The sequence below is a fragment of the Symsagittifera roscoffensis genome, chromosome 5, assembly GCF_963678635.1.
Source record: "Symsagittifera roscoffensis chromosome 5, txSymRosc1.1, whole genome shotgun sequence".
Lineage (NCBI taxonomy): Eukaryota > Metazoa > Xenacoelomorpha > Acoela > Convolutidae > Symsagittifera > Symsagittifera roscoffensis.
In genome coordinates this window covers 10,117,688-10,143,907 of record NC_087066.1, presented here as the reverse complement: position 1 = coordinate 10,143,907, position 26,220 = coordinate 10,117,688, and the positions used below count along the sequence as shown (strand labels likewise).

The 26,220-nt window shown below is 35.0% G+C and overlaps 2 protein-coding genes across 2 annotated transcripts in view; both read right to left on the bottom strand.

The window, feature by feature from the left end:
• The window catches only part of LOC134845699 (cleavage and polyadenylation specificity factor subunit 4-like), a 373,809-nt gene that overhangs the window by 209,051 nt on the left and 138,538 nt on the right, over positions 1-26,220 (bottom strand). The window lies entirely within an intron of this gene.
• Positions 6,095-21,250, bottom strand: LOC134846591 (uncharacterized). Its single transcript, XM_063863975.1, has 4 exons — positions 20,187-21,250; positions 14,557-14,787; positions 6,239-6,469; positions 6,095-6,101 (listed from the first exon to the last, which is right to left on the bottom strand). The coding sequence occupies exons 1-4, from the start codon at positions 21,236-21,238 to the stop codon at positions 6,095-6,097; spliced, it is 1,521 nt and encodes a 506-aa protein (XP_063720045.1). The 5' UTR covers positions 21,239-21,250.

The following is a 26,220-nucleotide window of genomic DNA, read 5'->3' as shown; positions in this document are numbered from 1 at the left end:
AATTTGTTTTATACAGTTTTTTCAGATTGAGCGCAAATTGTGGCGCCCCACAAGGGACTGTTATTCACGCATATGCACAAAGGACACGAGTGCTTTTGGCCGAAGTTGTTCAAAGGACTCGAGTACTGATGGACGAAGTTGTAACAGGACGGACTCGAGTGCTGTTGGCCGAAGTTGTTCGAGTTGCTCGAGTGCAGTTGGCCGAAGTTGTATCAGGGTATCATTTTAATCAGGTTGGTTAGATTGGATCTTTGTTTCAATTTTGCGAATGAGAAGAGCACCAAAGTCTTGAATCCATTTGTAATTTATTTAAAGTTGTTTTCACTTCTGTTTATGTTCGATTTGAAACATTTTGGCGGTAAAATGAATCTTTATCCGTCTCATCATTTACTAGGTCAAACTGCATTTTTTATGAATTGCATGTAATTTCCTCGAGAAGGCCGCTCTCTGATTTTAAGTGTCCTACATACACCAAAAAGTGCGCTTATCCAATGGCTTGCTCAGTGTGGCCTCGTAAAAAAAAGATATATCGTGCGGGTGTTTGACCAGTGTTTGACCACTTGTAAGAGACAAAGGATGAAGGTCTAAAAAATTGCCCTGTAACGAAAAATATACCTACAAAAATTTTGAACCAACAATCTGTTTCAATTTGAATAGTCTTACTCTTTACACTGATTCAACACGCCGCTTAAACCACCCGGGCTGAGGTGCTCGACTCATGATTCGACCGAAATGGTCAAACGATGTCCATTTTTGATTTTTCAGTCGAACGAAGTCCGATTTCGACTTTTTGAGTCGAATGATGTCCGTTTTTTACTTTGTTCGACTTTAACGGACACTGTTTGACTTTGTTCGACTTTGCTCGACTTTGTTCGACTATACTGAACATGGTTCGACTTTGTTCGATTTTACCGGACATTGTTCGATTTTGTTCGACTTTATCGGGAAGTACCAGAAGAGTCCTGAACTACAACGACACTCGGACATCATTGGATTGCTTCTGTCAAATCACCATTCAAAAACCTCAACCTGGCCAGCCATAAAATATAATATAAAAAGCCACAAAAATGAGCATCGTAGATTCGTGTAGCCCGAGTTGAATTGTATGACTTATGTTTCAATGAACCAGACCAAAATGGCTATGTTTCGACCGGTTCGTTTAAAAATGGCTATGTTTTGACTGACTCGACCCAATTTTGCTATGTTTTGACCGACTTGCTTATATTGCTATGTTTTGCTATGTTTTGCTTATATTTAACGTTGGGACCAGGTGTAGACCTTCTCGTGGCGGTCCTGTATATGATCAGGAAATTTTTTGATCCAGCTAACTGCACATTAAAAATAAATTTATTTTGGATGATTTTGCGAACTGCATCTGTATAACGCTTATGCAAGCAAAAAAAATCCGAAAAAAATTTCATTACTTCCGCTTTGCGCGACCCATGTTGCGACTTTGCGCGACCCAAATTTATGTTGCGACCCGGTTTGACTCATGATTCGACCCTGTTCGACTCATGATTCGATCCTGTTCGACTCATGATTCGACCCTGTACGACTCATGATTCGACCCTCTTCGACTCATGATTCGACCCGGTTCGACTCATGATTCGTTCCTGTTCGACTCATGATTCGACCCTGTTTGACTCATGATTTGACCCTGTTCGACTCATGATTCGACCCTGTTCAACTCATGATTCGACCCTGTTCGACTCATGATTCGACCCTGTTCGACTCATGATTCGACCCTGTTCGACTCATGATTCGACCCTGTTCGACTCATGATTCGACACTGTTCGACTCATAATTCGACCCTGTCGACTCATGATTCGACCCTGTTTGACTCATGATTCGACCCTGTTCGACTCATGATTTGACCAGGTTCGACCCATGATTCGACTTTGTTCGACTATAGTGTTCGTTCGACCGTCTTAATTTGCGATGAAAATCGGACTCCGTTCGACCGTGTCGGTCGAATCATGAGTCGAACACCTCAACCCGGGCAATGGCTTTAGATAAATAATTTGTTCGACGAGGTTGCTGCTTAAAGCAATAGTTTGACATTTTTGTGTGAAAGCTTTTAACTCAAAATGACATTGAAGGAACGCTTAAAATCATAGACTGATTCAACGCTGATTTTAGTTGTATTTACAGAACTCAATCAGCACTGAATCAATACTGAACAGGGTTAAAGTGGTACTCATCAGAGTCCGAGTCGTCTATGCTAAAAAAGAAGTTCACACTGATTCGGCGCTGAACTTCTTCTGTGTGTAAAATTCGGCTTTAAACATAGTTCCCGTTGGTTTAAATAACTGTTGATAGGGAGCTTGCGATTTAGGGAGGCTCACTTAAAATAATTGAAATATGTATATCAGAACTCAATTCAATTTTAATCATCTCTAGAGTTTTTGCTGGCCTGACTATTTTGCTTTTTGATCATTCTGAAATATTTTTTCTGACATGATTCGAGTTTTTTCTGACAATTTCAAATTTCCATTAAAGTTGTTTTGAACGCTCCGCGGCACTAAAACACCAAAAAGGCTGCTCACATCTCACAACGAAGCCATGATTGTTCTGACTGCACTTTGAGGCTAATTTAAAAACAAATTGGTTGAAAATCAGGCGAAAAGTTAGAAAATTTTTTTCCTTCAACATTTTTTTCAAACCTATTGTCATACCCTGAGATATGCCCAATGTTAATATCGAATCCAAACAGATTGGTGAACTAATAAAGATTATGTCGGAGAGCATAAAAAAGACATCTGGATCGTAAACTCTTTATTCATGATCTAACAGTATAACCTAAACTCTTCGTTAGAACCACCTTCAAGGTCAATTGACCAGCTCAACACAGTGAGATTAACGATATAATATGTATATATAGTACTTTGCCAATCCGACCGGATGATATTTCCCCTCGCGAAAAGAAAAACATCAAATAGTATAAACAAAAATTAGAATTTTAGGTCCCCTTAGGACCGGAGTTTATACGTCCCCTCAAGACGGAACTGAAATTTTGTCTTTTTTTTTATTTTTTTCGTTACTGTTATTTGGGATTCTGCCTCGGTTGCTTGGTCTTCCTTATTCTGCTTTTCCTGATGTTCCTCTGAATCTTCTCTTCTTTCCTCCACATTTTGTATGTTTGTTACGAATCATATATCTATATCCGAGGTTTTTATCGGGCTCTGTAGTATCTGTCCTGTCTTTCGGGCGTATTGCATCTAACATTTTGACGCAGGCTTGATATTCAGGCGACTTTTCATGAAAACCCATTTCTGAGATTAAGCTTTTTAGGCTTGGCTTTCGATCTGGTGTTGATGTTACTTTTGTTGGCGGCTTGTTGTTTTGTCTGTGGGCTACTCTATCGAAAGTTTCTTTGTTTTTGATTGCACCATGTCCTCTACTGCATTGATGGGAATCGGTTTTCCCAATACTCCGGCTAGTGTTGACTGTCTGACCCCGCCTGATTTTCTTTTCGGGTGTTGTTTCTCTTTCATGTTGTCTGTAGTTTTCTTTTTGTTGATTCTCTTTGGCCATGGCGCTATATTCTCAGGTAGACAATCCCGAATCGTTTGATGACACTGATGTGGCACTTTCTTCCCGTCTTGTATCCTCTTGGAATTTCATTCCTCGTGCTGGTATTCTTGGTGCCGGTCTTCTCCCAGTTCTTTTTCCAGTTGCCTCTCGTTTAGTTGGACTGGTTTGTTGTTCCTTGCTTGTCAGCTTTAGGATGTCGTGGTGCACTTGGGTTTTCTATTTCTAAAAATGCAAACAAGGTCCTTACTCTCCGAGCGGATTTACATGCCACATAATCACTGAGTGTTGAGGGACGACATTAACCGTATATTAGAGGGTTAGGCACAAATGCAAAGCCACTGTTTGATAATTACCGCGGTTGTTTCTCTTTTGTTTGAACCCACGCTGTATGTGGTGTGTAAGTTAGTATTCTCTCATCGATTGTTTTGTTTTTCAGTTCAATTGTTTATGGATCTTTTAATTTCGTGGCCAGTCTAACTGTCTTTCTTGCTACTTGTTCGATTTTCTTTTTTTAATGTCAGTTTGTTGGTGTATCCCTTTATATCTTAGATTTAATTTTTCTTTTTCTAAAGCTAATGCCTTCTAGTTTTCACACATGTACTTGTTTATGGACGATTGACCGCTGTTCCAGGATCCTTGGCAATGATGGGCTCAGGTATGTTGTGTACGATGTTGACTTCATCCTCGGACCACTTCTGTAGATCGTGCATATTCTTAGCAGGAATTGGAGGATGAATCAGGTTTTTCCCATCTAGACATGGGTGCTTGGTTTTTTCCCATTTTTAATTGTTAGGTGAACCATTTGTTGTTATATTTGAAAGTGGTGTGTTTGCTTTACGACCCATATGTGCTTCGAAAGGTGTGATTTTTGTTGTTGTAGTTTGGATATTTAACCCTAGGGCCTTTTTGTTGAACTTGTCTTTGACCTTTCATGCCTAAGCAAAGGAATAAATAGCTTCGTACTCTCGCATCCGCTTCGTTCCAGATTTCTGAGTTGCACAAAACACCCTTTTCTCTTGCTTTTTGACATCTATTTTCCCAATCTACGTTCTTTTCTTGGTTTCTACCCTCTGTTTCTCCGTTGTGCATCGGTTTCTCCTTGTATTTCGACTTCTAAGATTGGTTCTGTTGGCAGTGTAACTTCAGCTTTTTCACGTATCAAATTTTGGATCTCTATTCTTTTTTTGCGAACACTGCCAGTTCTACAACTACAGCCCACTTGTTCCATTCTAGTGGATGCTCCGCTGATGCTTTTCCCCAAAAAGAATTAATTTTGAGTGGGTTTTTTGTAAATCCAGCTGGCTGCGCCATGTCATACCCTGAGGTAAGCCCAATGTTAATATCGAATCAGAACGGATTGGTGAACTGTTAATGATTATGTCTAGGAGCCGAAATAAGATAACTGGATCGTAAACTCTTCATTCATGATCTAGCTGTATAATCTAAACACTTCGTTAGAACCACAATCAAGGTCAATTGACAGCTCAACGCAGTGAGCTTAACGATATAATATGTATATATAGTAGGTTGCCAATCCGTCCGGCTGACACCAATGATCAATTTTCGAGACCCCTTAGTTTAACAAAAACAATCATAGGAAAATATTGTTTTAAATTTGAATTCAGCCAACAATGTTTTTTAGATGGTATAAAAAAACCGTCAAAAGGGCTTAGATAAACATTAGAAAACTAAAACACTCCAAGCAAGAATATTCTGCCTTTTCTTTGCAAAATTTTTGTTACATTATCACAAGTCGCTTCCATTTGTACCCGTTAAGCCATAAGAATGTTTAAAAACACGTCTATATTGCTAAAAACTCACTTTTACAACAAAAAACTGGTTAGATGTGCAAGTTAACTACGATGTTCAGAGAAAAGGCTTTTTTCAAATCATGCTAAGCAGGAAACTATTCAGCGACTCACCTTCCTGGTCTGGTAAGAACGGAATTGTTGCGCCCAGTTTTTTGATGAATTCATTAATAAGCTTGATATTGTCGAATAGGAAAACCCTTTGAAAGCAAACTTTCCAGCTATCGGTATCGATCAAGTTTTTGACGTTTTCGTCTTGGAGCTGATTTTTGAATACATCTTGTAGGCGGTCAACATCGCCTTCTTTTAACCTTCTCGGCTTCAAATCTTTGTTTCTCTCTTCGCTTAGTTTTCCGTTTAGCAGATCCTCGTATATTTCAAGGTGTTTAGGTTTCCTGTGTTGAAGGTAATCGACCCAGACTTGATTTCTTTCCAGTTTTTTCTGTATAAATACTCCAACAGCGCATTGAGCTCTGTTCACAGCTAAGTTTATCAAGTAAATTGACCTTTGATATATTACATTGAGATCTAATACAATCAAAACGGATTTGGCTTCGATTCCAGTGAATCGAAACTGGTCTTCGTTCCATAAACCGAGCACCGATTTGAAAGTTTTGCCGTTTTTGGAGTGTTTTTCTTTCAGTTTTTTAAGTATTTCTTCTGGGTCGTACTTAGTTTTGTGTTCTGTGAACAAAATCACAATACGGTCTGAATTGAACTTCGTGAAAACAGCAGTGGAATTAAGAACCTCTTCAATATCTTCGAAAGGGAACACTTCAATAGCGTTTTGAGAAGATTGAAAGCACTCAAGCTCTTTTGCGCTTGTCTCATTCATATAAGATAAACTCACAATGAAAGAGTGCGAAATCCGGGATATGTGAGCAGAACTTCTGTACAAAACGTGAAGTTTCTGCAATTTGAATTTCGACGTATTCATTTTCTGCAACAGTTCTTCCACGCGATCGAAAGTCCTTTGACCCGCATCTATAATTGAGATCCAGCAACACTTACTTCTGTTGTACAAGCAAAGGTTTTCCTGTTTTTGAAGAGTCTTCCGAAAATGTTCTTCCACGTACAGTTCATCAATCAAAATTACGGTTCGCTCTATTGTTGTCCCAACGAAATTTCTAAAAAAAACAACACTTTCGATTCTATACGTACGGAATTTCTATTATCACCTAAATTGGTGAAATCAAATACTTGCTGAATAGGAAGACTTACTTATGATTATAAATGACTAAAGCAAATACTCAATACTTTCTGAACATGTGTTAAAAAGATCCCTCAAACTGGCTGAAATAGTCAGTCAAACTAGTTTTAGCTAAAAACTGAATCTAAATGACTTTAGTTTTTACAGCAGCACTTCAGCCAAAAAGAATATGGTCAAATGAAAATCTTCTTACGTCTACAAAAGGTGGAAAACACGTTACGCAAAAAAAACAAAGAACACAACACTGTCTCCTTCTTCCTTAATTAAGCAAACCGGGTAGACCTCCATACAACAAAAAAGCTTATCATACAGTTCCATACAAAAAATGCTTATCAAACAGTTCCATGCATGGGTTCTGTGGGAAAAACGCTTTTCATTCAAGTCCTTTTTATGAAAGTTGTAGGATCCGAATAACACAAATCTCAGGAAAGTGTTATTAGTTTTCAATTTAGTCGTTGAACCAGTTTTACGAACGAAATGAATTTTTTCGAATAGATGTTTTTTGCATGCAATTTTTACAAATTATTCTTATAACGTAGTCTACGCACAACACAGTCTTTCTACACAAAAAAATCAAAGGGTCACCTTGAAAGTTCTCTGTGATTTGTATACTTTTCTGGGGTTGAAGCAAAATTTATTCTTTTCAAATCCAAATTATAACCAATAACCTAAATATGTCCAAAAAAACAGGCCAAGACTCTCGATCTATGAGTGTTTGGAAACAGAGGCTTGCTAGCCTTATACAAAAATTACATTATTTGTCATAATTTTGAGTGAATTTAAATTTTCATCTGAATTGGCATCTAGCAATACGTAGTTATATCTGCAATTCAAGGCCGTTTATCTTGTTGCTTTTCACATTTGAGAAAACTTTTGGTTGAATGCTCAGTGCGAAACACAAATATGAAGCGAATCACAAAAACGTTAAATGAAAAAATGCTTGCCATATAACTCTATAGAATCAATGGTACAATTTTCTTTCTATGGAATTGTACAATAAGCATTTTTGTCAACCAGGGAAACGTCAATTAAATAATTTTCAAGTTATTATTTTCAACCTAAACTTTCCAAACTTTGCTTATAGGACCAATTTCTACTGATCAATTAAGCTATTTTGACGGAAGTTTTCATGCTATCTGAAAAATATTGTTGTCATGAGTTCAACTAAAAAACTATAATTTACCAGTGATCAATATTTTAAAATTGTCACATAGCATTCATTCAACCCACCGACGAACTAAGCCATTCCAAAAAAGCGATATAAGGCACGCAGGTTAATTATTTTTACACTACCAGGTCCTCAATATATGCACGGAGACATTATACATCAAATAAAAAAGAAAAGTTTTTTTCAAGCAAGGTCTCAAATGATTATCCATTTGTGTTATCCATTTGGAAAACCCCTAAAATTAGGTTGTGTTAAGGATTTTTTAAGGCATTGTACTGAAATGAGCTGTCTAGCTTAATTCTTAAATTTATTTAGATTTCAATGTTCCAACTTTTAAAACGAATGAATATTTTATTGCGGAAGAAATTTGTGGAAGAGGAGTATAGCACTCGGATCGAACCAGATATCTTCTGTTTCCCAAGCGGGAGTATTAAGCATGATCTTTAAAGCTCTCTGTGCTTTTCAATTTGACTGACCCTATAAAAAACTCTCTCAACGTTACAAAACTTCACAGCTCTAATCTTAAGTATTTACGATTTGATTTTGACAGTTCAAAAATTTGAGCTTAGCAGACAAAAGGGTGACCAGATTTTCCAAAAAATTGCCTTGATAAACGACCAGCATTCCTAACAATGACAAAGTTCCTGTCGAACCCAAAGCTACTAGATATTTCACACATAAGTCAGCATTAAAGGAAGTGCGCAAAAATAGCAAAAAATTGTTCTAAGTTGGTTTTAACTGCCAAAAACAGAAAAAAAACTAAAGTTTTGGAATCTTTGCAGATCTTGAGACTTTTAATTTATTGAAAAACAAAATGGTTTCTGCGTTTCATATGCTTTGATTTTAAAGTAAAACATTTGTACACATGCACAATTCTTTTGTTCTTACGCACAACGTAAACATCTTAGATTTGAAAAAACTTAAGGATTTTTTCAAAAAACATGCCAGCCATTGAAGAACATTGGAAACTATAGAATTATATAAAAACAACGGGATGACAAAAAACTCCTATCTTAAAATTTCATCAGCTGTAAGACGTAGCTCTTATCATACTCTTTCATACAATTTCATAGACCCAAAAATAGTATGAAAATATCATGATAAGCCTTTCCATACTATGATTTTTTAATAAACAGTTTTTGATTTTTTTTGGAATTGCATAACAACTGTTTGACAAAATTTTATCAGAAAGGTTTTAGGAAAATGGCAAAAAGTTTTTTTCTACCTTAAAATGTATCATATGTTTTTGCTCCATACCATGAATTTGTACGAGAAGTTCTTCCGACATAAACAAAAATACAAAAACTTATCCGAAGCCCTCTAAAGAAAGATTTTCTTTCAAAAGAAAACCCAGAAAGTAACTGGCAGTTACCAAAAAGATAAACTGCATTTAAAGATATAAGATTAAATACATGTAAGCAATCAAAAATATGTTTGCTGACTGAAACACCGGCCGAATTTTGTTTTTATCAGGTTTATAAAACTGCATTTTTTGATACTTCCACAACCAATCAATTCTTTAAAATTTTTAAACCACCTTTTTCACAAGCTTTTTTTTCAGACCAGTGACGATGGGGGAGTGCAGGATGCAGAAAAGAGCAGGAGCGAAATTTTGACATTTAAAAAATTAATCACTAATTATACAAGATGATAGCAGCACCAAAATGTAAATACAAACAATTTAAAAAAACTTGCGTTTCAACGTCTAAATCATACATGTGGTTGTTGAATAATTTAATTGAAGTGAAATTAAATGCGTAAATCTTAGTAAATTTTGTTTCATAAAAATGCGTGTGCATTAAATGGCCAATAAATTAACAGTCTGACTGCAAACAACCTTAAAAAGTCAAACAATTAATAAACTCATATACTTGAGGAACTTTGTAAATTCTCACTCAAGGTATAAATGGGTTTATTAATGTCTAGCTTGAGAAACTGAGCCCTATGAAAAATGTCGAGACAAATTTTCTCAATTAGTTGAGATAACTTATAATTGTCAACTTGTATCATGATATATAAGAAGTCCTTTTTCTCTTTATACATTTTTCTTAAATATGTTAAAAATTTTTCTTAAAACCTCCTTTTTTCAATCTGAACGATGAAAATGAACAAACTCAGTTTTTTTTGGTTAGATAAGCCTCTAGTTTGCCCTAGCTAGAAAAAAGGTTATACTTCTCTCAATCAAAAAATCTTGACTAAAAAATTTTTTTGTAATTTATTTTTAGAAAAACATTATGTTTGTTGAAAAAGGAAATGGGAAATCGAGTGTAAGAAAAGTTGCAGAGAAAAAATTTGTCGAAATATTTTGATGGAATTGTTTCAAAAAAAAATTCTGAAAAAACATTAAAAAAACTAAAAGAAATTTTTCAATGTTTCCCGGAAAGTTTCGGGAAACAAAATGAAACAAAAATTCATGAATTTTTTCATTAAAAAAAGAGGTGAATAGTTCAGAAAAAATTCGAAAACAGAATTTTCCAGAGTTTTTTTCCACAACAAAAGAAACAAACAATGGTCTCAAATCAGTTGCTCTTAATGTTTTAGAGGACCTAGGGGTGCTTCAACACAAAACCAAAACCTGACCACACATGGACACGAGATTGAATAAAGCTAATAGTGTTTTATATTTGAAACGAAAAGTTTCCTAAAAATTGAAGACATCGTGTAATTTGGGCCTGTACAAATCTTTGCTCATACCGGTTCTTGCATATGGGTTTCCCTGTGCTGTTTTATCAAGATCTGACATGTCGAGTCTAGAAAAACTTTTAAAAAGAGCTTTCCGGTGGATAAATCGGACAAAAGATACCACTTACCTCAGTTAACTTAAAATGCTGAATTTTTTTGCCACTCATAAGGTATCTTCAGCTAGAGGGCATTCTTTTGGCTGTTAAAATGAGTATTGAAACTGAATCGAATCAAAGTTTACCAGCTGGAAATGAAGCATTGGGAAAAAAGTCCCAGATTTTAAAACCGAGTAAAACAAGAACAGAAGAAGCAGGGTGATAATTCACTTTTAGAGCTTCTAGAACAATAAACAAATTGAATGAATTTGTAGGTTTCAATAGATAGATGAGTATTTGTTCGAAAAACAGTTGGTACACGACGATGGTTGCAAACCAAAAAAGATAATGTCAGCTCAAACCTTTCAAACCTTCCTTTGAGAAAACCAAACCATTGAAAGCTGCGAACTTTTAATGAAAGCTTTTTCTACGCGGAACATTACACAAAAATTGCAACCAAAACTTTCTCTGGAAAATCCTCAGTAATATGCCTAAATGATCTTGTTTGTTCAGATGTCTATCAAAAAAATCAAAACGCTCCCAGGTTATTTACGAATAAGCTTGTGTAAAGTGTTCGAGGACAGATAAAAGCCGTGCGTTATCTGGTGAAATAATCCGTTTTTAAAGTTTCGCTTCAACATCGGGCTTGTAGAACTCAAGTTACAAGGACATATAAATACAATAATTTGTGCAGCTCTTGTAGATTTAAAACACGGGTCAATATATTTCAAAAAATAAAGTCAGCAGAACATATACGATATAATAAAAAGCTATAAATTAATTATAAGTGCACAAATCTGCAGAAAATAAAATTTTGAAAAAAAATCTAGGTTTAATTAAATGAATTGAGACCAAAGATTCTGTAGTCTGAGCGTTTTTTGTTAACCTGGGGAAGTGCATTGCAAAAAACTACCCTATATTTTAGTTGTTATAAATTGTTGTTGCCTAAAAACTGTTTTCGGTCTTATGATTAGTCTGAAAGAAGGATTCAGCCCTTTGCTAAACCTTTTTCAAAATAAATATGCGGTTACTTTTAAAATACTTAAGTTAAGCTTTTTTCTAGCTCAAACGAATTTTGTTTGAAAACTGCCCAGAAGTAGCTATTTTCCAAATTTTCAAGAAGTTTTATTATAAAGTTGTCAGTTGTCGCAGAGTACAAACTATTTTTTAGAAAATTTCAGTCACCAATTTAAAACAACGGAATAATTCTAGTCACACAACTTCATACTGGGAAAAAATTGTTATTTACACAAGTTCACACTGCGAAAAGATTATAGTCGTAGAGATATCAGACCCTTATGAAGTCCTAATTCCCAAACGTAAAATTGTATGACGAGCCTTTATGGGCAATCCGGTGATTTGTTCTTCTTTATTTCTGGGCCAACTCTACTTGCAAGTCTTAGTTTTAGAAAACATAACAGTAATCGCTGTGCGAAAAGTCAGGAATTGTTTTTAACAATGTTTAAATTCGTGATGTACAAAGAGCACTTTGAAAATTTTGTTCTGATATAAGTTCTCAGCTGTCGAAGAATACAAACTGTTTTATAGTAGAAATTATTAGTCGCACATTTCAGCTAATGTAAAAAAGCTATCAAACAAATTCAAGCTGCAAAAAAATTCTTGTCGTAGAGTTATCAGACACTTGTGATTCAATTTGCTGATAGGAAGTTTTGAGTGGTTTGAGCTGACATTATCTTTTTTGGGTAAAAATCATCGGCAATTACCAATTGTTTTTGAAGCAAAATATTATGCTTCAGAAACTTAACGGAAAAGTTGCAAGTAGAGTTGGACCATATAGGAAAAAGAAGAAGAATAAATCACCGAGTTGACAACAAATTTTCCTCACACAAGTTCACTTTTTTGAAAATAGCAATTTATAAGTGTCTGATAACTCTGCAAAAAATTTAAAAAACTTCTTAAACGCAGGTTATAAGCAAAAAAAAATGCAACCAAAAGTTCTGAAAAAAACTTTAGAAAATCCGTTTTTTTGGCCAAGATTTTAATTATTCCATCTTGTTTGTCAGGAGATCATTCACGAGAATCAAAACGCTTCTTGTGGAAAGGAGATTGTACGTGAAAACAAATCAAAATGCTTCCTGTGTAAAATTATAATCGAAACGCATCTTGTGTATAATGATGAAATCCTGTAATTTGGTTGGGGTAGTGATAAAAACTGCATGCGGTCTGAAGAGACTTTCCTTTTTTAAAATTAAAATTCATATTCAAAAATTCAAAATTTGTGTCAGGAAGTTTTTTGATTGAAGTTCTTATTATGGGCTCATTCTGAATTTTTAATAGCAAAAATTAGCTTGCAGTTTTTTTTCGAAATTGAATTTTATCCGTAATTACAGCACGATATCACACTTAAAATGCTTTCATTGATATTATTTTTTCAAAAACTCAATTTTATAGGGAAAGTTGTAAAAAGGGGAACTTTTAAAAAAGGATAAAAAATATCAAACAGAGAGGGTGGATTTCTGCAAGATGCTCAACCCGCTTGACGCTTTTTTAGAATTTAGTACTCTCTGCACTCTCTGTATCCAGTGTTGCCCACCATAGAAGATAGTGCGCAGCCATGCACATCCATTCATGATTTGTCTGGAAAATGACTAATCATACGTAGCGCATACGTTGGTTTCGAAAACCCTCAAAATAGCTTTCTAACAGAGTAAATTAGTAATAAAACGGTTTCTCATCATTATGCAAGCTGTTGGTAAAATATCAAAAATTTTCACCATGCAAATCATACGTTGCAACATATATGGTGCTACGTATGGAAGAGATTTTTCACCATTTTTTTTCTCTAGAAAACCGTAAAAATAGAGCTTATTTGACAAAAATGATGCGACTGGAACCATGCGTGGTGCGACGTATGGTTGCACATTTTGGTCAGCCCGGGATATGTAAGCTAGATATACTTTTTCTTTATTTCTTTTTGCTTATGTTTAATTCCAATACATTGTATAACCTATAGTGTAATTTTTTTTTTGAAAAACCAGGAGAAACCTGCTTCCAAATTTTGCAGCAGCATCATGTGAAAAAAAACTCTCATAAACAACCGCAAGAGGATTTTAAAATAAACTAAACAACGACTTGAGACACAACTATTATTTTCTAAGAGAAAAACTTGTAACAAAAAATGACCGTAGTCCTCATTTTGGTTCATTAAAAAATGGTTTTTTTTATTAAGCAGTTAATGTCATTTTTCTCGTGCAGGGTTGATGATTTTGAATAAATTTTTCGTCTGCCCTGAGAAAAAAAAACTTTGCTTCATGTGTTTATAATGATTTAAGCTTTGCTTTTTTCATAACATTCTCAGTAAAAGCTGAAACAACTCCCCCACGCACTCACAATCTTGCAACGCTGCCCACACCAGGCAGAGTTGCAATCAAAATGCTTTGGCATTACCTTCAATAACCAACCCCCCTTCCGCAAAAGTTGTTCTAAAATGAAGCTGAACATAAGACACGGAGGGATGTAAAGTGGATAAAGGAGGGTGTAAAGTAACAAAGGTTATTTTAAAAACCTAAAATAAGATTAAGCAAAAAAAATGTTGAAGGAAAAGGTTGAAAATAAAAACAGTTCACCATTTTCTCAACCACAGTAAGGCTCATTTTTTTAATTTTCTAAAAACTTTTTGTGTTAAGACTAATGCAACTCTCAAATAAATAAAACACTATGGTTTATTTGAAAATTATAGACAGATAAGTTTTCATAATCCAAAATAACCGATATTAGCCCACTAAAAACATTTTTTTGATTTGACAAAAAAGAAGTTTATAATCCATTTTTGATCTTTTATATAGGATAAGTAAAAAACTATATAAGTGATTTTCATCCGTGGAACACCGGTGCGGGTAATAAAAAAAATGATTGAACTGGTCCTAGTGCAATAATTTGAAGATTACATTGGATCTCAACTCATTCCTTTTTTCAAAAACTCATTCAGGTGCAGACGGTTGGCCATAAATTTTTTTCAACAAAAAATAAGCAAATTTTTGCATCTAACGTTTTGATAGGTGGCAAAAAAAAATTTCTTCATAAATCAAAAATACGTACCTCGCTTGTCTGCCAAGTCCATGTATTTTATGTTTTCGTTTCAAATCAGGATAATTGTCAATGCTTGAGGTGAGCCACTTCCGGAAATCTTTTTTGCTCTCATCAAACAGAAACACAACATTGTCCACATCTTCTCGGTGGGCCATAAGGATAGCTTTGATTAGAAGCAATTGAGACTTGCCTGTTCCCGGCTCTCCGGACAGTAATAAATGACTGTTTTTTCCATCCTGCCTAGAGATAAGACAAACAAAAATCGTGGCCAGCAATATTCTATGAAATGTACGGGTGATTTTTTTTATCAAAAAGACCTCATTTGAAATTGTCCATTGTCCTTTAAAATTGTCCGTTTTCTTGAAAACTTGAGATATCAATAATAAAATTTTTAAAACTGATTCGACATCAGATATTCTTTTGAATTAAGTGCCTAATTAAATGAACATCAGGCTCTGAAATATGCAGATGACTTTTTTGTTGCTTGTTTTTGAACTCCACGAAAAGTAAACAACTGGGTTGCCACTGGGTTCCACCTTCAAGTTCATTCAAATTGATAAAGTTTATTTTTGAGAATTTTAAGAAACAAACACAAGCTTTTGATTGTAAAACATCAGACTGTTATTTTTTTTGAAAATTATTGCTGTAGGTCCGCTGTTTCAGCTCTTTTTGCGTTTGCTCAATATTGTTCTCACGGTAGAATTCTGTGGATAGTGCCCAAGTAGAGTATATATCTTGAGTTTTTTAAAAATCCAAGCTGTAATTGCTTTTGGTGGATAGTCGATGTTGATTTGTTTGTGAAACTGCGGGAGTTCATTTTAGTGAAAATAATTCGGAGTATTTTCACTAAAATGAACTCCCGCAGTTTCACAAACAAATCAACATCGACTATCCACCAAAAGCAATTACAACTTTCATATCTGTTTTCATTTTCTGAATTAAAAATTGTTTATCTTCATTTATTAAATGAACATAACCCATTTTAAAAAAAAGTTTTATACTGTATCTTTTTTTTTTCATTTTCGTGAAAGTTGTCTATGAAAACATAATATAAATGATTTTAAAAAAACACTGTGAAAACTGTTTTTTGATAATGATTGTATAATGAAGATACAGTATAAAAATGTAAACGGCATACATTAAAATTGGTTATCTACCTTGTGTATACAGATTATCAACAAATTATTTACTGATTAAAAGCAGATTATACACAAACTATACACAGATTATCTAGATATTGTATACACATACAGAAAAATATATACTCATCATACTTATCCATCAGTTATAATGAGTATTTTGAATTAAAGGTATAATGCAGACGTTCAGTTAGGTTTTTGTGCCGGTGGTTGATCGGGAAAAATTGAAATCAGTAAAAAAGAATTCTCTTGCAGCAAAAATTAAATGATCTCATGAATCTCCAATTTTCAGCAGAAAAAGCTAAATGAACCCAAATTCTAGCAAACTGGGCTGTTTCTTTTTCCTAAATTTAATTCATCTAGACTAAATTGAAGCCGACCAAGTGAACTTACGGATAATTTTATTTTTTCATTTAATTTTCAGTTTGACATGTAAAAAAAACATGTTTTTTCCAATCGCAATTTTGATTTGCAAAATCAAATTACAGACCTTCATCAACACATTACAGAAATAAAAACATATATTTTTTTCCAGAAACTGAATGCTAAAACGCAAGTGCAAAGGGCAGACGAACATACTTGAATGCACTCCAAATTGATATGAATTGCCCTCACTGACAAACTTGAGATTGAAATAGAATTAGAAATACTGTGTGAAAATCAAATTACGAAAGTCCATTTAAAAATGACTAAGAAATGACTAAGAAAGGATTAATTGGATTATTACGGAAGAACAAATCAGTAAAAAATCAGTTATTTTATCAAACAATCGAATTAAATCAATTTACATGGATTTTTGCAAGGCAGTGAAATCCATTGAAATTTAACAAACTTGATTTAAAGTAACTATTAATTTTGCTTCGACATTCCCCGAAACATACTTTTTGTGCAAAACTTTGAGCTCATGAAAAATTACGATTGGAGCTTCAAAGGGCAGAAGTCACCCGCTTAAAGTTTCTACTGCAAAATTTTTGATGAAGGGAATTCATTTTAACCAACTGTCATTTTTTAATCAATGTTCTAGTCTCCATTCTGTTAAGCAAAGACATAAAACCAAAAAATTCAATTAAGAACTATTCAATTTTGGCGAATAATTTACAGATGAGATTTTCTCAGAGTTTCGTTTTAGGCCAAACTTCAACACGAAAGTGAAATGAAAAACATAATTTTAAATGTTTTTAAAACATTTACTTTACGTTAGTAACCAAATAAATCTTTAAATAATCTGTGTAAAATTTGTATGAATGAGTGCACAGTAAAATTGACAAAAATATGATAGAATAATAAATATTTAAAATTTAAAAATATTTAGAATTAAAAAATTTGTTATGATGGATTGAAATAAATTTAGAATTCGTTTAACAGTTTTCTTTCTGTATAAAACTAAACTGATTCTGAATTGATGCAAACAGTTGTTTTAGGTCTGGTATATCATCTGTATAAAGTCGATTGCAATCCATTTTTTGTCAGTGCGGGTGCCTATTTCATAACAAACATTTTGTTATTTTTAATTTTTTCCAGGGCCATTTTGAAAAAAATCATCAATTCAATGTAATCCCTTGAATTCTTTCAAATAGCTCAAATTTTAGATTTGGTGGGTGACTTTGATTTGAGTTGTATCGGAAAAATTTTACCAATAGACACAAACATGACGGTTAAGAGATTGAATTAGGACAAATTTTGATGATGTCTTTTGGAAAAAAAACTTTTTGCTTCTAAATAGTCGACAATAAAAAATGGTTCACATCCAAAAAAATATCAACTCATTTCAAGATCGGCTAATCTTTGCTAATGGAAAAAAAATCACTGCAAATCAGTTCTAATCAATTATTTTCCAATCTATAGATAAAGACAGCGAAACACTTTTCTAATTGACTTTTTTCTTCTTTTATTTAGACATTTGCACGTTATAAACTATTTTTCGTTGCATGTTGTTCATTTTATACCTTTTTCTGCTCAACTTTGAGTTTTGTTACTCTTTTATGTTACTTATTTTTGTTGCGGGTGTGGGAAGTGTTTCTAGTTAGGGAATAGGTGGCGGGAGTAAGGGACAAAATGTCAAACGTGGGGGAATAAGAGGGTTACAGGAGCAAACATTGTGGGAATGGAATCATATTGCATTTTGAAAAAAACTTAAGTTTAGGAACCGAGTAGACCGTGCACTCGTTTTGCATTCTTTCTGCATTATTCATTTGAAAAAGCAGAATTTTAGCAATACTTTTAATTGCGAAAGAAAAAACGAAAAAAATCCAATTTTAATCATTTTAATTGAAAAACAATGAGTTTCAATTTTGATAAGACAATGATTTTCAACCGATTTTTAGTTCTATTTTGTTGTCTGAGGACAACATGGGAGTCGATTTTAGTGTTACCTTGTTAGAACACAACAATCCATTGTTTTGTTTTCAGTTTATTTAGATGCGGGAGGGCATTCGATTCAGAAGCGGATACTCCACCAATTCACCACCGTTCTTCGCTTTGTGGTGGGCGGATCTTAGTGGGCTTCCAATATCCTTCATTTCGATTAAGAGGCGGAAATGTAACCACTTCGCCGCCGCTTTACTTCTATCTTTTTGATAGCAGCGCGGATAAAAATTACCGTACTCCTTGGAAAAGCTTAGGTATCGCCAATTTTTATCAAAAAACTGGCTTAAAATCCCTTAGATAAAAAGTTCAAAATTCTCAGTTTTTGTCAGATAATTTAGAATGATAACATTTTTAGAATTGGAAAGTATCAAGACTTAATTAAGATCTACTTTAATCTACAAAAAAGAACGAAGATTAAATGGAAAAGATTAAGATTGATTGAAAAAATGCCTCCAAATTGGTTTAAAATCAATTAAATTCCAAAGTTTTTGGTATTAAACGGTTTTTGTTTTTAAGATGATTAAAACGGAATTAAACTAGTTTAAGACAATTTTTTCATTCGAATTTGATAATTTTCGAAACATTCCCGCACTGAAAAGCGTGAGATTGAAATCGATTCAAATCGACTTTTATACAGAATGATACAGCAACGAAATCAACTTAAGATATCCAATTTAGATCCGTAAATTGATATCGAGTGCATTAAATGGATTTTAAGGAAGAAAAAACTGTTTGATTGCGATAAAATGGATATAAATCGAATTAAATGTGTTTTTTGCAAGGAAGCGAAAATCAGCAAAATCTCAAGAAAACTGTTTTAACTAATTAGCTGTGTTTTGTATCGAAACTTGCGCAAACTTTATATTCTCAAATAGAGCTACAGAGAGCAAGATTCACAACAAGAAAGTTGTTTACCGCAAACGTTTTTACCGCTAGGAAAATTACTATATGAATAAACTGTATCAAATAAGAAAAAATGAATTGTTATAAAAAAGAGATATAAACCTATATATAATCGTTATCCCCATAGTTTAACTTCAGGCCAAACATCAAAACAAAGAGTCAATTGAGAATGCATATCTTATTTTTTCTAATGGTTTCTCTGTTGTTTGATAGTCATGAAAATCTGGATATAACTAAAATTTAAAAAAAAACGTTGGCAAAAATAATTTATACTGATTTAGATTTGGTTGAATCTAATTTTAAGCAACATTTTTTTTAAAACTAAAGAATTAGTATCTCTAATCACAACGATTTTTTCTAAGGTCTCCGCCACATTATCTGTAAAAAATCGATTGCAATCCATTTCTCGTCAGTACAGGTTTCATCATAATAAATACTAAATAGTTTTAATTTTTTTGATAAATATTTATGTTTTGCTTACTAATTTTGAGCTCAAAATGTGATATATATTGATATTTTTTCTGATTTGTTACATGAATTTTTGCCCAATATCTGACCTACAATGATGTGCTTCTATAATTTTCTAGCACATTTTTGAGCTGAAAAGTTGTTCATTTTGACTATTTTCTTATATTGTTACATAGGTTTTTGTCCAAGATCTGATTTACCATGATGAGCTTTTATGAGTTCATAGCATATTTTTGAGATCAAAATTTGAATTTTTTGACCATTCACTTGAACTCTACAGCAGCTAGCAATTTTGTTTTTTTTTAAATCGAAGATGAAATATTTCTATTATATTTTTGAAATACTTGTTTTTTTCAACGTGTTAGAAAAAAAGTCGATTTAATTCGAATTGAAGTGGACGTTGTAGAAATTTAATTCGATCTGCTCATGGGTCTTTTAAAATAGATTTAAATTTATTTTAGTAAGATTTAGATGAGTTGAAGGGAGATTTTAACGAATTTCAATGAGTCGATTAATCCATCCATGTCGATTTGAACCGATTTTTAGACACTTAATTTGAGCCAAAAATTTCGAGAAAGATCCATTTAAATAGTTCCTTAGATGTACATTTTCATCAATTGGGTCGATTTAAAATCGATTTGAAATCAGTTCAAAATCATTTCAAATCAATCCTGAAGTAATTTAAGCAAGTTGCTGTTTCTAAGATTAGGGCCATCAGGTGGTTTGGGAACACGACTTTTCTGAGTTTTTTGAAAAACTTACAGTAAAGTGTATTGTTGTGGACTGAGGCAAATGTTGAAATTTGCGTAGTGTTGCGGATGTTTCGGGCGAGATTTCAACCAGTGTGACAAATCTGGGTGGTATCGTTCATCAACGTCAAGCGATTTTTCTTCGTCCACATCATCAAAAACGTTCAATGCAACAAGGGATAAAAGGGATGTGAAATAGTTGGCTTTTTTGTGATCCGAAAACTTGAAAATGTCATCGATAGTAGTATTTGAATCCTGAATGCCCAATTGATCATCAAGTGTAAGAAGACACCTACCAGCTGATGGCAAATTGTCGCTCAAACAAATCAGCAAGTACTTCAAATAGTTTTTGTTTTCCAGTAACTGCTCATGAAAAGTTGTCGCATTTTCATTTGGAAGTCCGAGATATTCACGAAATTGATTCAATGATACATTTGGAATAACAAGCAACACTTTCAAGTGGGTATCAATAAGTTTCAAAAATTCTTCTTTGTTGAATTTTTGATCGGGTGTTTGGTTTATATAGAACGAATAAAGTAACATGAGCGCCTGTGGGATCGTTTTTTGCAGACACTGTGTCAACAGTTTGTTCTTTATCGTGGAGTTCGGTCTTTTTCGATCTTTGCTCAGACCTACTTCAATAAAAGTCATTTTTTCAGCTCCCAAATGCAAATAATCTATTTGAAATTGTGTTGACTTGAAAGAAGCTTCGTCGAGTAAACAGTTTACGTGATTGTGTCTAAAATCTCGAATAAGCAGACCGGACGGAGATGCTAGTTTAGCTACAACTTTGCTTCGAAACTCTATAATCTCTCCCTTAAATGCCCCGGTTAGAGCTATGTCGCCATTATCTCCATCTGTTGTCGTGGTATACAAGCAGTTGTCGAAGGATGAGTCAATTGGAGGAACGTGATACAGGTGTTTCGTGACAGATGGAAAGTTACATTCATTTGCTTCCCTCATTTTTATGACGTTGTTTTTATCAAGAGTAAATTCTCCTCTGGGAGTTTTCATGCGATGTTTTCCAATGGTGTAGCAAAACGGCTCTAGCTGTTTTTCGTACATATCAGACTCCAAAATCAGTTCGATTGTGTTGACTTTATTTCCTACTGAAACATGTCAACTCTCAAACAAAAGCTAAGCTAATTTCGAACCCAATTCCTATAAAACCTTCTCAATAAACCCATAGTCCATTTTTATCAGGCTTCAGGTTCAAAACTTTTTTTTTTTATTTTTAATAGACTTTTTCCAGAGTCTGAAAAGATTAAGAAAAATTAATGCATAGTTTTGCTCTAAGCTTACATTATGATTAAAACATATAAAACTCGAAACATTTAACGCAAAGAGTAACAAAAGTTACCAATTTCTGGTTATTCATATCAAAACTGTTTTGACACCTTCAGGGTACAGCCAAAATTGTTGTTTTTAAGTTTGAATGATTATATATTTGCTTGAAATTCGAAAAGTATAAAAAAATACCTTTACCGCATTTTCCTGGAAGTGGTAGCTGAAAAGTTCTCCCGGAGGAAATTTTAACATCTTCAACATCCTTCTGTACGTTTCTTTCCAGGCTGTCTAAATTCAAATTTTTTTTCGGATTCCAAACAAAAACCTCAATTTTGACATAACTTAATTGATGTTCCTGAAATTTGGTCCGCATGTGAAATATCTGATCACGCAAGGAAACCACAATTTCAGACTGCTTTTTCAAGTTGTTCACGTTCCTGATGATGAATATTTTGTTGTCCTCGTTTGAAGGCATGAAAACGCATCCATGAGTCACTCCCTCAGAATGATAACCTCTAACCAACAGTCCCTTGTAACCTTTCTTCTTTATTTCACTAACAACTTCATGGTGACTCAGCACGTTGTCGATTGTTGGGAAAAGATCTTTCAGGTCTTTCGATGGCGCAGGAAATACAACCAATTTACCCTCTCGAACTGATTCGATTGCGGCTTCTTTGATACTCTAAACAAATCCAAATAATCAAAAGATTAGGGGGGCAGTGGTTAAGTGGTTACGTATCCGCCTTTCAATCGAAAGGTCGGATGTACGAGGCCCACCATGATCCGTGCTCGTAGCTTTAGGGTGAGGCAAAATTACCCAGCCCAGAAAAATAACCAAAAAAATATCATGTAGTTCTTAAGCAGGGGCACAACAGCGGTTCGCCGTGATGGGCTGTACAGCTCGTATGTTGGTCCTATCCCTCGTGGATAAATGATCTTAAAAAATTACCTCAACTCAAGTAAATTGAGCAGTTGCGTTTTGTTTAGTTTCACTCGGCATGACAGTTGATGATTTATTTAGTCTCGGAAAAAAGAAAAGAGTACAAACAAGTGAGCTTCCTTATATAATAGCTAAAAACTTAAGCTGACGTCGCTTGCACAATTTCTTTTTTCAAGGAATTTTCAAAATCAAACATTAATGATGCCCAAACGGACTGCGTTAGAGAACAAAAAACCTTAACAAAAGTCGTTTTGTAGATCACTAGCTTCAATTTAGATCATAACTTTGTAACTAGTCACTGAAACACACGGTAAAAGCAGAAAATAATGAATTAAACCGGAAAAATTCCCCATTTGAAAAAAGTTTGGGCAACCAATTTTTCGGTGTTACGTTTTCCCTTAAAAGCAATAATACCACAATATTAATTCAACTCACTAAAACTGAATGAAACCGTATCTCTGCCTGGTTGCAATAAAATTGTTTTTTTTTTCCAATCATTCTGACCTCTTCCCCTTATTTTATTTCATTCCACACGAGAGCATAAAGAGTGTCCTACAAAAGTGTAACATTGTTTCGAATTTTGGCTGTCAGCCCTATTTTAGTCTACAACATTATAACTTTGGTAATTTTTTTTTTCGCATGCACAATTAACAGGCAATTGCAAACGCATTGCGCAATAACACGGCTTCCTAATGTTTACATCTATGTAAACGAACATGTGATCGTTTCTAGTTTACACGGTGTATTTAAGCTCTTTCTTGCTTTTAACGTTGCTTTGATTATAAATTAGTTGGTTGCGCGTGTTTGGTAATTCAGTTTTGCTTTTTTCTCGTTTTTGTATTTGCTGTGTTCTGGTTTTCAATTTCTTCCCCCGGAGTTTTCCTGATTGCATATGAAAGTTGAAGTCATCTAAGATGGTTGTCAATTGTCAAATTGGTATATAACAGTCGGCCTTATTTCGCAGTTGCAAAACAAATAAAGAAAAAAGTAATGAAATGGTTCCTTTAAAAAAAATTTAAAACGTTGGCTTAACTGTCGTGTAAGAGCTATCGGCTATGGCTGTCGGTGGCAAGACTGGTTTAGGACGAGGCTCTCCTTGTCGTGAGTCTTCGTTTGCTGATTCAATAGTCTGGACTAACAGGCGCTAGCCTTATGGCTGGTATTGACACAAACTTTTCTCTTGTTTGGACAGTGTAAGCGCGGGTCTGGTCACCATCGACCGATTTGTTTCCTGTGATCCGCCCAATTGGCCAAAGTCCTCCTATTTTGTCCCATTTTGATAGGCGGCGTCTTGTTTTTCCACCGTTCTTGTGGCAGTAGTAATGAGATTAACTCCTTGATCAGGCGTTTCCAAATATGCATTGCGAGTTGTTGGGCAAATTTCTATTGTCGACTGAGTGTTGAGGACTGTTGGATTTGTAGAGGTGGCATGCTGGCATGCGCTCTCCCGAGAGGAAAATGATTCGAAGTGAGGAGTTCAACATCATCAGGCGATGATATAATTGTAGTGATGGGTCTTCGGTTCACGAAGTGTTCATTTTCGCAAAAAAAGTGTTGAATGTGTCGTCTATTAGAGTATGGCTTTCTACGATGGCATAGAACGAGTCTCTTACTGATCTTATGGGTCTTTCCTGTACAATGAGAAGCATAGGCAGGGTTGACGGTCAATTCAATGTGATGGTAAGAATTGTCGTGCAACATCGGCGTCGAAGTGTCCGTGGAGTTCTTTTTCGGTTGCGGTGAAAATTGTACTGTTGTCAGAAGCAATTTGGCTGGTTTTCCTCTGCGTGCGAAGAATCATCTTAAGATATTGATGAATGTGTCGGCTGATTAGTCCAGGCACATCTCAAGATGCGCGGCTCGTAATGTTAGGCAAGTCATTATAATGCCGAAGCGTTTGTTGAAGGTTCCTGCAATTAATTATATCTAATCCTGGTTGTTGAAACGGAAAAGGTTTATCTTCCGGAAATCTGAAGGCAAGTAGGGGCGCAAATTCCGACTATAGTGCAGTTGTTTATTTTCATCGGCAGTCGTAACACTTTTTTATGATCCTGTCAATCTGTGCGCAAACACAGATAATCCAATATTCGTTTTGTATAATTTTTCTCGTGTGCTGGCGTAGCGAATGCTGGTTTTCTTTGTGGTTTTGTCTTATATAAAGGTGAACTACTGGGTGGTTTCCATCAAACATTTTTGGGTGTTTTATGCAATTGTCCGTTTGAGATTTCTCGAGGCGTCCACGTGCTCGCAAAAATCCGTCTTTGTCTAGAAATGGTGACAGATGTCGAAGTCTTCAAGTTGTGTTGATTGGTTTATTTCGTGTCAACGCCTTGATGTCTTGGTTGAAAATATCTCGTTGTGTCTGCATGAAGATGAAATTTTGTGCGGCATTTGTGCGGTGGTCGAGTTTTCGTTGCGGGAGTGTAGTTATTTACCTTTGAAAATCCTGGCGGCACTCATCACGTATGCTGTTGTTAGAAGAGTTCTTGTCCTTTTGTAGAATCTGCTGTAGTCGATGCAACTTCGTACAGCCTTTTCGGTGGGAGCTTGAAAAGCTAGCACTGGGGTTGTTTCTATTCAATCCATGTTTCCCATTCGATCGTTGAGTAGCAAAGTATCTGTATTGGCGTCGTTAAATTATTGCTTTGGCCAGTTGCATTCTGGTTCACATATAAATTGTGGTCCGGGTCCGGTTAACCATCTTCATTTGTTACTGAAATCCAATAGGGTTCCGTCGTCTGCTGGGTTTAGGGGCCGTGTGCAAAGTTTCCTTCGACTCGTTTGGGTGCTTTCCAAAATTTCTGCAGCTCTCTGAGCCCGGAAAAATTGTTGTCGTTTAGGAGAACACTGTATCCGTTGAAGCGCTGTTGTGCTGTCTTTCCACATGTGTGTAGAGCTCATATCAATCCTCTGTTCTTTTCAATTGAATTTTGCGAGGCGAGTACCAAAAACTGCGGCTTGTTTTTCGATTTTGGTTATGGCTTGCTGTTTTAGGGGAACCGCTCGAACTTTTACGGGAACAAATGCGCTGCTGACTTGCCGAGTGGCACTGTTACTGTACACAAAATAAACAACTGCTGCTAGGCAACTGTAGGAGGCATCTGAAAAAACATGAAGAGCAATGTTTTCATAGCTGTTTCCAAAAAAGTGTCGAGGTATTTCCACTGTCTGTAGATCATTTCTCTCGTCGAGATGCTCAACAATTTCAGGTGTCAAGCCTCATGTAATTTGATCTTCCCACTTCTGGTGCTGCTACTCCAATTGGGTCAGAGATTGAAGAGGCTGCGCGAAGTAGGTTTTGTTGTATCGGTTTCTTCTGGGCGAGTTTGTGTAGTTTGTCAGTGCTGAAGTTGAGTGTATCGTTACTTACTCTTCATCGTTTTGCGAGAATTGGTTTGAAGAGTTTGGGGTCCTTGTTTTCGTCTGCGGTGATGGATTTATGTTCTTCTGATACTGTTTGCAAAGTTCTATGATCCGCATTTATCCACTTCTTCAGGTTGAACCTTCCATGTTGTAGTACGTGTCGAAGATCTTCTTTATTTTTCACTGCGGTGTCGATGTCGTCGGTGGCTCCGAAGGAGTCTCCCCAAAGGAAACGAAGAAATTTTCTCTCTTCAGAGATAACAGAAACCTGAACGTACACCCATTCAATTTCAACGTGATGGGATGCAAATCGAGTAACTAATCTTAGTGGTTTGCAGAGCAAGCAAGGTCCAGTGGGAAGCATGTCTTTTAGGCAAACTCTTTTGAATTTAGATTTGGCATTGAAAACAGGGCGAAGTTTTCGTGGATTGTTTGGATTGATTACGTCATGTTCAGG

What these genes read in the sequence shown, in the direction of transcription:
- LOC134846591 (XM_063863975.1), bottom strand. Translation starts at nt 21,238, where the DNA reads ATGTACGAAAAACAGCTAGAGCCGTTTTGCTACACCATTGGAAAACAT. An exon ending in CCACAACAATACACTTTACT is followed by an intron (nt 14,788 to 20,186) that starts GTAAGTTTTTCA and finishes TCTTATCTCTAG; the next exon opens with GCAGGATGGAAAAAACAGTC. An exon ending in GGACTTGGCAGACAAGCGAG is followed by an intron (nt 6,470 to 14,556) that starts GTACGTATTTTT and finishes TGTTTTTTTTAG; the next exon opens with AAATTTCGTTGGGACAACAA.